This window comes from Rutidosis leptorrhynchoides, chromosome 11, assembly GCF_046630445.1.
Source record: "Rutidosis leptorrhynchoides isolate AG116_Rl617_1_P2 chromosome 11, CSIRO_AGI_Rlap_v1, whole genome shotgun sequence".
Classification (NCBI taxonomy): domain Eukaryota; kingdom Viridiplantae; phylum Streptophyta; class Magnoliopsida; order Asterales; family Asteraceae; genus Rutidosis; species Rutidosis leptorrhynchoides.
This window is the reverse complement of record NC_092343.1, coordinates 100,262,866-100,277,896: the sequence shown is the minus strand read 5'-3', so window position 1 is coordinate 100,277,896 and position 15,031 is coordinate 100,262,866. Positions and strand designations below refer to the sequence as shown.

The window sequence follows — 15,031 nt, the reverse complement described above, 5'->3', positions numbered from 1 at the left end:
TTGGCATTGATTAGTCACCATATGTAGAATTTGTCCTTTGATTTCATAATCTGGCGCATTAATGTCTGGATGAGTAATTGCGTGACCTTGGCCAGTGCGTTTAGCTCTCATTCGGTCTTCCATGCTTAAAGGTTCCAGATTTTCCATAATTGAATTTGTTAAATCTGAATCACTAGAGGATTCTGATTTAATGGTTCGTTCCTCAACAATCTCTGTTTGAATGATTGGTGGTTCCGGAGGAAAAATTAATGGTTCAGGATCTATGAATCGTCCCTGAATATTTTCCGAATTCTCAATTGTGAGGTCGGGTTCAAAAAATGGATTATCAACGGAGACAATATTAGCTAGATGTCTTGATCTAGTTACAGGTGGTGAACGTACAAAAGGTGGTGAACGTCTTGCTCGGTGCATTCACTGAATATCCTATTAGTTTTTAAAAGGAAAGAAAAATTATATAAGTTATCTAATTAATAGACTTTTCTGATTTTGCCCACGTTTCGAATAGCCAAAAGATGCAGCAGAGGGGCAGGATTCGTTTGGTCTCAATATAATTGAGTACTGTTTGGCTCCAATAACCCGGTCCACGTACAAATCCAACTATTACTACGAACCAGAAAATTTTGATGTCTATCAATTTAACCACTTAAAATAAATTTTCGTAATTTTAAGAAATTTAGATAAGAAGTAGAATAAAAATCTATGTCCTAAAAACTAGAATAGCGAGAAATAAGAAAGAAAAAGCGCGCGTCGAAAAAGGTCGAAAAAGAAAAGATCGAAAAATAAAAGGCGTCGAAAAATAAGAAATAAAAAAAAAAACTTATAAAACTTAAAAACACTCGACTAACCCAACCTTATTGCTATCACTAACTTAAAATTATAATCGCAAATTGAGATTACTAATTGGAGTGATAATTGATACATAGGTAAAAGGCGTCGAAAAATAAAAATAAGAAAGTAGCGTGCTGAAACTTAAAAAGGCACTAAAAACTAAAAATTAAAGGTTGCGTCTCAAAATATTAAAGCTTAAAAGAAAAACTATATCTCAAATGGTAATAACTTAAAAAGGTACTAAAACTTAAAAAGGCGTCACAAAATTCTAAAGCACCTAAATCTTAGTCTAAAGAAAAAGCACTTAAGGGATTTTACTGCAAAGCCTAAAAATCAAGAAATAAAAATAACTATGGCAAAAACTAAGTTTAAAACTAAATACGAGCAAAAAACACAAATATTACGCTAAAACAATTAAAAAGGTACAAAATATAAAAATATACTAAAAGTTGTAAAAAGTACAATTTTTATAAAAATATTATTTTTATATTATTTATTTTATAAGAGTGTTAATTTTATAATTTATTTAAATTAATTAAACTAAATATACAAATTAAATAAATAAACTAAACTTAATTAATTAAAAATTAAAACCTAATTAGGGTTTTTAATTATTAATAATAATAATAATTACGTAATGATGCTGTTAGGGTTTCTGTGTACCCGTGTCAGAGAGAACTCCGTGAGTCACGGTTCTCGAAGCTGGAAAACTTCGCAAGTAACGGGGTTCGAAGTTTCAGATTAGGTGCAGGCCAAAAATCGTTCGTTTCAGTTTTTTTTTTTATATTTTCTGTTTAAATATTTAAATAAAATATTTATAAATATTTAAATAAAACTTATATTTTTATAAAATAAAAATAAAGAAACTTTATAAAACTTAAATATTTAACAAACTCTTAAAAATATTTATATTTTTGTTTTCTTTTTATGTTTTCGAATATTTAAAACGTATTTTTATAAAAGCGTATTTTTATAAAAGTAAACTAAAAATAAAAATCTTTTTTTTTATATATTAGCGTTGTGCTTCCGGCTTTTAAACAAGAAATTGATATCCCCGGCAGCGGCGCCAAAAATACTTGATGGTATAGCTAAGGGGTATAAAATACTATTAAATTTTACAACGAAATACTATTAAATATGATACAATTTTACACAAGATATTTATTTATTTATAGAATGGATATATTTAAACCTTGCTACAACACTTATAGGCAGTGTACCTAATCGTACAGTAGTGTAGTTTTTAGTAAGTCCGGTTCGTTCCACAGAGAATCTTTTAGACAAAGCTTAACGCTATATTAGTTTTATTTTATAAAAATACAAATATATATATATATATATATATATATATATATATATATATATATATATATATATATATAAGTAATATTATTATTATAAAGGGGGGTTTTTACCGTTTAATGACCGGTTTGTCCATTTTAAAACTTTAGTTGCAGTTAAAACCTAATATAAAAATAAATACAACTTAATTTAAAGCGTAAAATAAATAATGATAATGAAATTGCGATAAATAAAAGTGCGATAAAATAAAATTGCGATAATTAAAAGTGCAATTAAATACAATAACAATAAATAAAAGTGCGATAATTAGAAGTGCAATTAAATATAAAATAAAGAAAATTAAATATGAAATAAAAGAATTATGCTTATTTAAACTTCCGTAATCATGATGTTTGACGTGTTGATTTTAGTTTTATGCCCATGGGTTAATTGTCCTTTGTCCTGGATTATTTAATATGTCCGTCTGGTTTTTGTCCATAACAGTCCATCAGTCATAAATATAAAGTGCGAGTGTCCTCGTCAAATTATCCTTATACCCGAAGTTAAATATTCCAACTAATTGGGGACTTAAACTGTAACAAGATTTTAATACTTTGTTTAATAATTACACCAGGTTATCTACTGCGCGTAACCCAAGGTTTTAATACTTTGTTAACAATTATGCCAAGTGTCCTTGTACATAATTTCACCCCTATTTTAATAATTCTAGTGGCTATTAATCCATTCCCGTGTCCGGTTAAATGAACGATTATTCGTACATATAAATATCCTGCCCATCGTGTCCGATTGAGTGTATATGGTTATTTATAGGGACGTCCAATTGTAAATCTTTTTATTAAAATTAACAAACTATCATTTAATTAAACAAATATAAAGCCTATTAATAGCCCATAGTCTAATTTCCACAAGTGTCGTTCTTTTGTCCAAACCCCAATTATGGTATAAAGCCCAATTACCCAATTTTAGTAATTTGCCCAACATCATGATTACTTCATTTTAAATAAGCATAATAATAACTTAGCTACGAGACATTAAATTAAAAAGGTTGAACATAACTTACAATGATTAAAAATAGCGTAGCGTTACACGGACAGAATTTCGACTTACACCCATACAACATTCGCTAACATACCCTTATTATTAGGATTAAAATTAAAATTAAAATTAAAATTAAAATTAAAATTAAAATTAAAATATAAATATAAATATTTACGTATAGATATAGAGAGGATGGATATATATTGATATTAAAAATGATCAAACTGCGTTGCCTTTTATAGGGATTTGAGTCCAGGGAATCTCCGCGACTCGCTGCACTTTTCCTCTTCAAAATCCGCGAGTCGCGGAGTTTGATTTTACAGCTCACTCCATTTTGGCTCCTTTCTTGCCGACGGATTTTTATATAAATATAATATATATTTAATTTATATAATTAATTATATATTATATTATATTTATATACATAGTTAACTTGTATTTTTTAGTCCATTGCGTCGAGCGTTGAGAGTTGACTCTGGTCCCGGTTCCGGATTTTCGAACGTCCTTGCGTACAATTTAATATCTTGTACTTTGCGTTTTGAATCTTGTACTCTTGTACTTTTGAGACGTTTCTTATCAATAATTGGAACCTCTTTGATTGTATTTTGTACTTTTGAGCTTTTTGGTCGTTTGTGTCTTCAATTCGTCGAATCTGTCTTTTGTCTTCACCTTTTATTATTTAAACGAATATCACTTGTAAATAGAACAATTGCAACTGATGATGTAGCGTGAGGGTACGAAATAGTATTATTTTTAATACAAAATACTACAAAATATGACACAAGTTTTATTAATTTACGGATGGGATATACCTAAACCTTGCTACAACACTATAGGCAGTGTACCTAATCGTAGAGTAGTGTAGTTTTTAGTAAGTCCGGTTCGTTCCACAGGGAGCTGGTGATACTTACTATATTTTTAACTATATTTATATAAAATATATATAATTATATAAGTAGTAATATTATTATTATAAAGGGGGGTTTTTACCGTTTAATGACCGGTTTGTCGATTTTAAGACTTTAGTCACAGTTAAAACCTAATGTAAAATATTAAATAAATAAAAGACTTAATTTAAAGCGTAAAGTAAATAACGATAATGAAATTGCGAATAATAAAAGTGCGATAAAATAAAATTGCGATAATTAAAAAGTACGATAATTAAAAGTGCAATTAAATAACAATAAATAAAAGTGCGATAATTAGAAGTGCAATTAAATATAAAATAAAGGAAATTAAATATGAAATAAAAGAATTATGCTTATTTAAACTTTCGTAATCATGATGTTTGACGTGTTGATTTTAGTTTTATGCCCATGGGTTAATTGTCCTTTGTCCTGGATTATTTAATCTGTCCGTCTGGTTTTTGTCCATAACAGTCCATCAGTCATAAATATAAAGTGCGAGTGTCCTCGTCAAATTATTATTATACCCGAAGTTAAATATTTCAACTAATTGGGGATTCGAATTGTAACAAGGTTTTAATACTTTGTTTAATGAATACACCAGGTTATCGACTGCGTGTAAACCAAGGTTTTACTACTTTGTTAACAATTACACCAATTACCCTTGAATGTAATTTCACCCCTGTTTTAATTATTCTAGTGGCTATTAATCCATTCCCGTGTCCGGTTAAATGAACGATTATTCGTACATATAAATACCCCGCCCATCGTGTCCGATTGAGTGTATATGGTAATTTATAGGGACGCCCAATTGTAAATCTTTATATTAACATTAACAAACTTTCATTTAGTTAAACAAATATAAAGCCCATTAATAGCCCATAGTCTAATTTCCACAAGTGTCATTCTTTTGTCCAAACCCCAATTAAGGTACAAAGCCCAATAACCCCGTCTTTAATATTTAGTCCAACATCATGATTACTTTGGCTCAAATAAGCATAATAATAACTTAAGTACGAGACATTAATTTAAAAAGAAGAACATAGCTTACATTGATTATTTATCGCGTAGTGTTACACGGACAGAGCTCCGACTTTAAAACCCGTAAAATAACCTTTACATAACCCGAACTAATCTAATATAAAACTACACTATACTATATATATTATATATATTTATTTATTACAGAGTATTATTATTATTATGTGTGTGGTGTGTTTAAAAACGAACGAAAACTGGCAAATTTATAGACCAGGCCTGATTCTGATCCTCATGCGACTCGCATGGGAAATAGCCTTCTGGCCATGCGAGTCGCATGGCCACCCTGGACAGCTCACATTGATTTGTCTCATAGCTTGCCGACATAATATTAAATATAAATAAAATATAAATAATTTTAATAATTATTTATATATTATATTATATTTATATGCATAGTAGACTAGATATTTTTGGTCCGTTGCGTCGCGCGTTTCTTCTTGGCTCGGGTCCCGGTTCCGGATTTTCGGACGTCTTCGCGTATTATTTTATATCGTGTACTTTGCGTTCCGCAACTTGTACTCTTGTCATTTTTAGACGTTCTTCATCAATAATTTGAACCACTTTAATTGTATCTTGTACATTTGAGCATTTTGGACCTTTCCGTCTTCAATTCTTCGTTTTTGCCTTTTGTCTTCGCACTTATTAAATATAAACGAATATTACTTGAATATGGAACAATTGCAACTAAAATCCTGTCTTTCTTGGGGGATAATGCTATGAAATATATGTTCCTTTTTAGCCTTATCAGCAACTAAAAGCTTGTCTTTCTTGAGGGATAATGCTATGAAATATATGTTCATTTTTAGCATTATCAATATTCATCAGGAAAGTTATCTTATATGGACGATTCATTTAGAACTTCTAATTCAGGATTTTCAAGACGAGAAAGATGATCAGCTGCGAGATTTTCTGCTCCCTTTTTGTCTCAGATTTCAATATCGAACTCTTGTAAGAGTAAAATCTAACGGATTAATCGTGGTTTAGCATCTTATTTTGAAAATAGGTATCTAAGAGCAGAATGGTCGGTATAGACTACCGTTTTAGCTAGAACGATATATGAACGAAATTTGTCAAAAGCAAAGACAATAGCAAGGAGTCCTTTTTCAGTAGTTGTGTAATTCGTTTGTGCTCCTTGTAACGTCTTACTTGCGTAATAAATAGGTTGAAATCTTTTTTCAATCCTTTGTCCTAAAACGGCTCCCATTGCAAAATCACTTGCATCGCACATGAGTTCAAATGGTAGATTCCAATTTGGAGTTATCATGATCGGCGCATTAGTGAGTTTTTCTTTAAGAATATTAAAAGATTTGACGCATTCATCCAAAAAGATGAATGGAGCATCCTTTTCTAGGAGTTTATTCATAGGAGTGGCAATTTTAGAAAAATCTTTTATGAAACGTCGGTAAAAACCGGCATGCCCTAGAAAACTCCTAACTCCTCTAACATTGGTGGGATGTGGAAGTTTAGCAATTACATCTACTTTAGCTCTATCCACTTCAATTCCTTCCTTTGAAATTTTATGACCAAGAACGATGCCTTCTCTAACCATGAAATGACATTTCTCTCAATTAAGAACTAGATTTGATTGCTCGCATCTAATAAGCATTCGTTCAAGATTAACTAGACATGTTTCAAATGTATCACCGAAGACTGAAAAGTCATCCATGAAAACTTCCATGCATTCTTCTATCATGTCGTGAAAAATCGCCATCATGCACCTTTGAAAGGTTGCAGGGGCGTTGCAAAGTCCAAATGGCATGCGTTTGTAAGCAAAAGTACCATAAGGGCACGTGAATGTGATTTTCTCTTGGTCCTCGGGTGCTATTGGAATTTGAAAGTATCCGGAAAAACCGTCAAGAAAACAACAGTAACTATTCCCGGCCAACCTTTCCAACATTTGATCAATGAAAGGTAGGGGAAAGTGATCTTTTCTGGTGGCGTCATTTAATTTTCTATAATCAATACAAACACGCCATCCTGTTACAGTCCTAGTAGGAATAAGCTCATTTTTTTCATTTATGATGACAGTCATGCCACCCTTCTTAGGTACGCATTGAACTGGGCTTACCCATGGACTATCAGAGATTGGATAAATTAAACCTGCATCTAGCAGTTTAATAATTTCTTTCTTAACAACATCTTCCATATTCGGATTTAGTCTTCGTTGGCATTGCACATACGTTTTATGACCTTCTTCCATAAGGATTTTATATGTGCAATACGAAGGACTTATTCCTTTAATATCATGAATCTTCCATACAATAGCTGGTTTATGAGCTTTTAGCACAGAAATGAGTTGAGATTTTTCATTTTCCGTAAGAGAAGACGATATTATCACAGGTAATTCAGATTCACCATGTAAATAAGCATATTCCAAATGGTTTGGAAGTGGCTTTAACTCTAATGTCGGTGGTTCTTCTATCGATGATTTGTATCGATATCTGTCTTGCTCTTTTAGCATTTGAAGTTCTTCTGTTGTTGGTTCATATTCATTAGTCATAAGTGTAGCTAACATTTCAGCTTCATCAATTGGTTTAGTTCCTTCTCCTATAGAACATTCTCCTGTTCCTTGTAATTCTGGAAATTCTTCTAACAATTCTGCAGTGAATCTATAGTTTGAATGTAATAACATGTATCATCTGCAGATTGCGGTTGTTGCATGTCTCTATCAATAGAAAAGGTAACACTCTCGTCCTCTATACTTAGGGTCAATATCTTACAAAACACGTCTATTATTGCTTTAGCTTTGTTTAAGAATGGTCTTCCTAATATGAGAGGAACTCGAGAATCTTCTTCCATGTCCAGAATAACAAAATCTACTGGAAATACTAAAGTACCAACTTTAACTAGCATGTTTTCCATTATCCCTCTAGGATATTTTACTGATCGATCTGCTAGTTGTATGCTTATTCTTGTTGGTTTCAATTCTCCAATGTCTAGTTTAGTGTATAATGAATATGGCATTAAATTTATACTAGCACCTAAGTCTGCTAATGCTTCTATTGAACTAAGACTACCCAGAAAACATGGAATTGTGAAACTTCCTGGATCTGATAATTTTTCTGGTATCCTATTCAACTACACTGCAGAACAATTAGCATTCATAGTAACAGCCGAGAGTTCTTCCATTTTCTTTCTAATTGTGATTAGATCTTTCAGAAATTTGGCATACCTAGGCATTCCTGAAATCACATCAATGAAAGGAAGATTGACATTTATTTGTTTAAACATATCCAAGAATTTGGATTGCTCGGCTTCAAGTCTTTCTTTTCTCATTTTACTTGGGTAAGAAAGCGGTGGTTGGTATGGTTTAACATAAGGTTTTGCCTTAACTGTGTTCTCTTCATTAACTTTTTCAACTACCGGTTATGTTTTCTTCTCTTATTCAGGCTGTGGTGCCTGTGGAGTGGGAATAGAGTCATCAGAAATTACAGGTATTTCAGGTGGTTTAAGTGAAATACCACTTCTTGTAGTAATAGCTTTAGCTGTTTCATTTCGGGGGTTAGCATTTGTATCACTAGGTAGACTTTTCGGTTTTCTTTCACCTATCAACCTTGCTAGGTTGCTTACTTCTTGTTCCAGATTTTGAATAGAAGCTTGTTGATTTCTAAATGCTTGAGCATTTTGTTCATTGGTTTATTTCTGAGATGTGAAAAACTGCGTTTGAGATTCAACTAACTTCGGCATCATGTCTTCTAAATTTGGCTTTTTATCATCGGTTTGTGGTGGTTTATTTGTAAAAATAGGTCTTTGCTGATTGTAAGTATTATTAGATACTTGTTGATTGCTATGACCTTGTTGATTGTTGTATGGAACATTTCGGTTATAATTCTGATTTTTATTGTAGATTGGTCTTGGCGGTTGATAATTATTCTGATAATTATTTCCAGGCCTTTGGTTTATGTATGAAACATTCTCTCTTTGTTCCATTGTTTGTTCAATACTGAGACAATCTTTTGTCAAATGTGATCCTCCACACTGCTCACAACTAATTCGTATAGCGTGAATATCTTTAGTCTTCTTTTCCATTCGTCTTTCGACAGCATCTATCTTTGCGGAAATGGAATCAAAGTCATGGCTAGAATCGGCTCTAGCCGCTTTAGATGATCTAACGATATCTTTTTCTTGGTGCCACTCATGTGAGTGGGAAGCAATGTTATCAATAATTTTGTAAGCTTCAGTTGCGGTTTTCTTCATAATGGAACCACCAGCTGCTATGTCGATGTCTTTTCGTGTAGTGATGTCGCATCCTTGGTAGAATATTTGTACTATTTGATAAGTGTCTAAACCATGTTGCGGACATCCTCTCAACAACTTTCCAAATCTTGTCCACGCCTCATATCAAGTTTCATTTGGCTTTTGCGTGAACGTAACAATTTCTCTTTGAAGTCTCACGGCTTTAGATGCCGCAAAGAATTGTTTAAGAAATTTTTCAACTAAAACATCTCATGTATCAATCGCCCCTTCAGGTAACGATTCTAACCAATCTTTGGCTTCTCCCTTTAAAGTCAGGGAAATAACATGAGATATATCTATTCATCCTCCACTTCTCTGATTTTAAATAGAGTACAGATCCTATTAAAGGTTCGAAGATGTTTATTTGGATCTTCCTTCGGCGCACCACTAAATTGGCATTGATTAGTTACCATGTGTAGGATTTTTCCTTTGATTTCATAATCTGGCGCATTAATGTCTGGTTGAGTAATTGCATGACCTTCGCCAGTGCGTTTAGCTCTCATTCGGTCTTCCATACTTAGAGGTTCCAGATTTTCCATGATTGAATTTGTTGAATCTGAATCACTAGAGGATTCTGATTTAATGGTTTCTTCCTCGACAATATCTGGATGAGTGATTTGTGGTTCAGGAGGAATGATTAGTAGTTCAGGATCTCTGAATTGTCCCTGAATATCCTCCGGATTCTCAATTGTGAGGTCGGGTTCAAAAAATGGATTATCAGAAATTTGAATTGGAGTACTTGGTCGACTAGATGATGATTCTAAAGAAAAATCAACGGCGACAATATTGGCTAGATGTCTTGATCGAGTTATAGGTGGTGAACGTATGAAAGGTGGTGAACGTTTTGCTCGGTGCATTCACTGAATATCCTATTAGTTATAAAAGATAAAAATTATATAAGTTATCAAATTAATAGAGTTTTCTGATTTTGCCCACGTTTCGAATAGCCAATAGATGCAGCAGGTAGCCAGGACCCTTTAAATCGGAAGCCTACAACTCGCCACTAACAAATCCAACTATTACTACGAACCAGAAAATTTTGGATGTCTATCAATTTAACCGCTTAAAATAATTTTTCGTTTTGAAATTGTAGAGAAGAAATAGAAAATTCTATGTCCTAAAAACTAGAGCGTCGAGAAATAAGAAAGAAAAAGAGTGCGTCGAAAAACGTCGAAAAATAAAAGGTCGAAAAAAATAAGCGTCGAAAAATAAATGTCGAAAAACAATAAAATGCAGCGTCGAAACTTAAAAGTCTAAAAACTAAAATTTAAAACTTACGTCTAAAGGTATTAAAGCTAAAAAGGAATTCTATATCCAAAACGGCAATAACTTAAAAAGGTACCAAAATTTTAAATACTAAAGCAATAAGCAACGTCGTAAAATTCTAAAGCGCCTAAGTCTTAATCTAAAGAAAAAGCACTTAAGGGGTTTTACGGCAAAGCCTAAAAATTTAGAAATAAAAATAACTACGGTAAAATACTAAGTTTAAAACTAAGTACGAACGATAAAAATACAAATATTACGAATAAACGATTAAAATATACAATTTATAAAAAGAAATAAAAAGTAATAAAATTACAATTTTATAAAAATATTATTTTTATATTATTATTTTATAAAAGTATTAATTATATAAATAATAAAACTAATTGAAACTTAAAAATACAAAATAAAATAAACTAAAACTTAATTATTAAATAACTACACCCTAATTAGAGTTTAATAATAATAATAATTAATAATACTCCGTAATTAATGCTGTATTATGATCAATCCTGGCGTGTCAGATAGAGCAATGCGGTCGCGTGGGTTTTAAGGCCTGGGCTCATGCGATCGCATGAGCTTCAGGTCCAGTTCAATTGCAGGCCAAAAATTGCAGGTTCAATCGTTTTTTTTTTTTTTTTTTTTTTTACTTTGATTTTTTTACAAAATTTAAAATAAGTAATTAAAATACACTTATATTTTTAAGATCTAAAAAAATACTTTTATACTTTATAAAATGTATATTTTCGTTTTACTCTTTTTTTTTTATGTTTTAAATTTTTATTTTTAATATTTAAAACGTATTTTTATGACAATAAATTGAAACTTAATAAAAAAAATTGTATAGCGTTTCGCTTTCGGCGTTGTTGAAGTTCCCCGGCAGCGGCGCCAAAAATACTTGATGTGTGCAGCAGCGTATATGAAATAGTTATATTTTTATTGCGAAATACTATTAAATACGATACAATTTTACACAAGTTATTTATTTATTTATAGAGTGGATATACCTAAACCTTGCTACAACACTTATAGGCAGTGTACCTAATCGTACAGTAGTGTAGTTTTTAGTAAGTCCGGTTCGTTCCGCAGGGAGCTAGCCAAGTTTAACGCTATATTTTTAAACTATATTTGTATAAATAAATAAATAAATAAATATATATATATATATATATATATATATATATATATATATATAAGTAATATTATTATTATTATTATAAAAGGGGGTTTTACCGTTTAATGACCGATTTGTCGATTTTATGTCTTAAGTCGCAGTTAAAACCTAATGTAAAATATTAAAAATAAATATAACTTAATTTAAAGTATAAAATAAATGATAATAATTAAAGTACGATAAATTAAAAGTCAGATACGATGAAAATTTGATTAAGAGATTTACCCGTGGATCCTAAATGACATTCTAATATGGACCCTTGTCTGTGGCGGCTCGTGGTTGACATACGAATACAAAAATCACGCCTTTTACGTACACCACAAACAGAATTAAAATACATAAATAGATGTCATTAACTCTTGACTTTTTTAGGTTTTCTTGAAATTCAACCAAAATCCATGGCTTCCGTCATCACAAACGGTGTTTATTCAAGCTTTTCATCACAACCCATTTCAGAAACCACCAAAATCTCAAAAGGGTCATCATCAAAATCTGTTTTTTCAATCAAACCAACAAAATCAAAGTCCCACAATTTCAGGTTCTTGAAGTTAACAGCTGATGCAAAAACAGACACACTTACTGAAGGTAATTCTACAACTTTATCATCAATTGATGATGACCCACTTCAGAAATTTCTCAAAAGAGATTATAAATGGGGATTTAATCAAGAAATTGATTCCTTTACAATCCCAAAAGGTCTATCTGAAGAAACAATTAGGTTAATTTCATCAAGAAAAAATGAACCTGATTGGATGCTTGAGTTTAGGTTAAACTCTTATCATAAATTTTGTCAGATGACTGAACCTAAATGGTCTGATAATGATTACCCCAAAATTGATTTCCAAAATATTTGTTATTATTCTGAGCCTAAAAAGAAACCAACTTTAAATAGTCTTGATGAAGCTGATCCTGAACTTATTAAGTACTTTGATAAATTGGGTATTTCTTTAAACGAAAAGAAACGGTTGGCTAATGTTGCTGTGGATGCTGTTCTTGATAGTGTTTCTATTGCTACAACTCATAGGAAAACATTAGAGAAATCAGGAGTGATTTTTTGTTCGATTTCGGAAGCGATTAGGGAGTACCCTGATTTAGTTAAGAAGTATTTAGGCAGAGTTGTTTCAAGTGATGATAACTTTTATGCTGCTTTGAATTCAGCTGTATTTAGTGATGGATCTTTTGTGTATATACCTAAAGACACTAAATGCCCAATGCAAATTTCAACTTATTTTAGAATAAACGCAATGGAAACGGGTCAATTTGAGCGTACACTTATAGTAGCAGACGATAGAAGTTTTGTCGAGTATTTGGAGGGGTGTACCGCCCCATCTTATGATACGAATCAGCTTCATGCAGCTGTAGTAGAACTACATTGTAACGAGGGGGCTGAGATCAAGTACTCGACGGTACAAAATTGGTACGCTGGGGATGCAAATGGAAAAGGTGGGATTTTTAATTTTGTAACCAAACGGGGTCTCTGTGCTGGACGAAAATCCAAGATTTCATGGACCCAAGTGGAAACGGGGTCCGCGATTACTTGGAAGTATCCGAGTGTTGTGTTGGAGGGTGATGAATCGGTGGGTGAGTTTTATTCGGTTGCGTTGACTAATAATTATCAACAAGCGGATACGGGTACAAAGATGATTCATAAGGGTAAGAATACAAAAAGTAGGATTATTTCTAAAGGTATTTCGGCTGGAAACTCGAGGAATTGTTATAGAGGTCTTGTTCAAGTGCAATCGCGAGCTGATAATGCGAAGAATTCGTCTCAATGTGATTCGATGCTTATTGGTGACAAAGCGGCTGCTAACACTTACCCATATATACAGGTAAAAAATAGTGTTTGAATGTGTGTTGATTGTTTCGTATGATGTTTTAATAAGTGGATAGATGTGTGACTGTGGGTCCAAGTTGCCAAAATCGCCACTCAGGGAGTACTCAGTCGGGAATTTAATGGAGTACTTGGCAACTCAAGGAGTACTCGGATGTTGACTAAGTTTGACTTCGACCGATTTTGGGCGAGTTTTGACCCTTTTTGACTGATTTTCCAAGTAATCTCGGGTTTTGGCCGAGTTTTGACCAATTTTCCGAGTAATCCCGAGTTTTGGCTGAGTTTGACCAAGTTTGACTGAGTTTGACTGAGTTTGACCGAGTACTCCCGATCCGCAAAAACCGAGCACTCGTCGAGTAATTCCGAGTTCTGCAACACTGTGTCTGTCAATGTTTGATAAAAAGATTATTTATTATTATTTATATACTGTAATACTGTAATACTGTATATGTACATGTATATATTTATATTTATGTATATAAAATTCTGTTCTGAATTAGGGACTTTGTTCAGATAATGATTTATGTGTTATCTTATTGTGTAAAAAAACAGGCGAAAAACCCGTCTGCTCGTATAGAACATGAAGCAAGCACATCTAAAATCGGGGAAGACCAACTTTTCTATTTTCAGCAAAGAGGAATCGACTACGAAAGAGCCATGGCTGCAATGATTTCAGGGTTTTGTAGAGACGTTTTTAATGAGCTTCCTGATGAATTTGGTGCTGAAGTGAACCAATTAATGAGCTTAAAGCTAGAAAACTCTGTTGGTTAAGAACATCAAATTTATTTATCTAATTATAGCTTTCGGTGTGTTTGATGAGGGCCTTATTATTCTCACATTTGTATAAATGAATCAGGTTTGTATAAATCTAGTGCATAATCCATATAAGCACAGTTATACAAATTTATCTGATTATAGCTTTTGTTACCTTAATGGCTTGAAGATGAAGTTACAATAATGTGTGCGACATGATGACGGAGCTTAAGTTTGTTCGAGGGGGCCAATATATATTTTTCTTATAGAAAATATACGAATATACATAAAATTATTATCTAGGTTGCTTTCATAAACTTTACATAATTAATTAGTTTGAAATATATCTTTATGTCCAAGAAAATGTAAACTTTAATTTTATATTACAAATTTAGCTGAGTTATCATTTCGATTACATCTCTTTTTAATACGTACTCTGATTTAGTTGACTCAAATGAACAAATGCTCGTAAATGAAAGTATATGGATAAATGTGCGGTATTACAGTAGTTAGAATACTCCTTTTTCTTTTTATTCAAATATGGATATGGATATGGATATATTTTCATTGAAGAAACATACATTTGAATGTAGATAAATAAATCGTAAAAGGTCCTAAGAGGTCTTTTGGGAACAGTTACCATGCAAACTAGGTCTTTCT

At 32.1% G+C, this 15,031-nt stretch overlaps 1 protein-coding gene across 1 annotated transcript; it reads left to right on the top strand.

Annotated features, from left to right (window-relative positions):
- Positions 1 to 12,117: 12,117 nt before the first annotated feature.
- Positions 12,118 to 14,676, top strand: LOC139876577 (iron-sulfur cluster assembly SufBD family protein ABCI8, chloroplastic-like). Its single transcript, XM_071863917.1, has 2 exons — positions 12,118 to 13,616; positions 14,171 to 14,676. The coding sequence occupies exons 1-2, from the start codon at positions 12,186 to 12,188 to the stop codon at positions 14,387 to 14,389; spliced, it is 1,650 nt and encodes a 549-aa protein (XP_071720018.1). The 5' UTR covers positions 12,118 to 12,185; the 3' UTR covers positions 14,390 to 14,676.
- Positions 14,677 to 15,031: the final 355 nt, after the last annotated feature.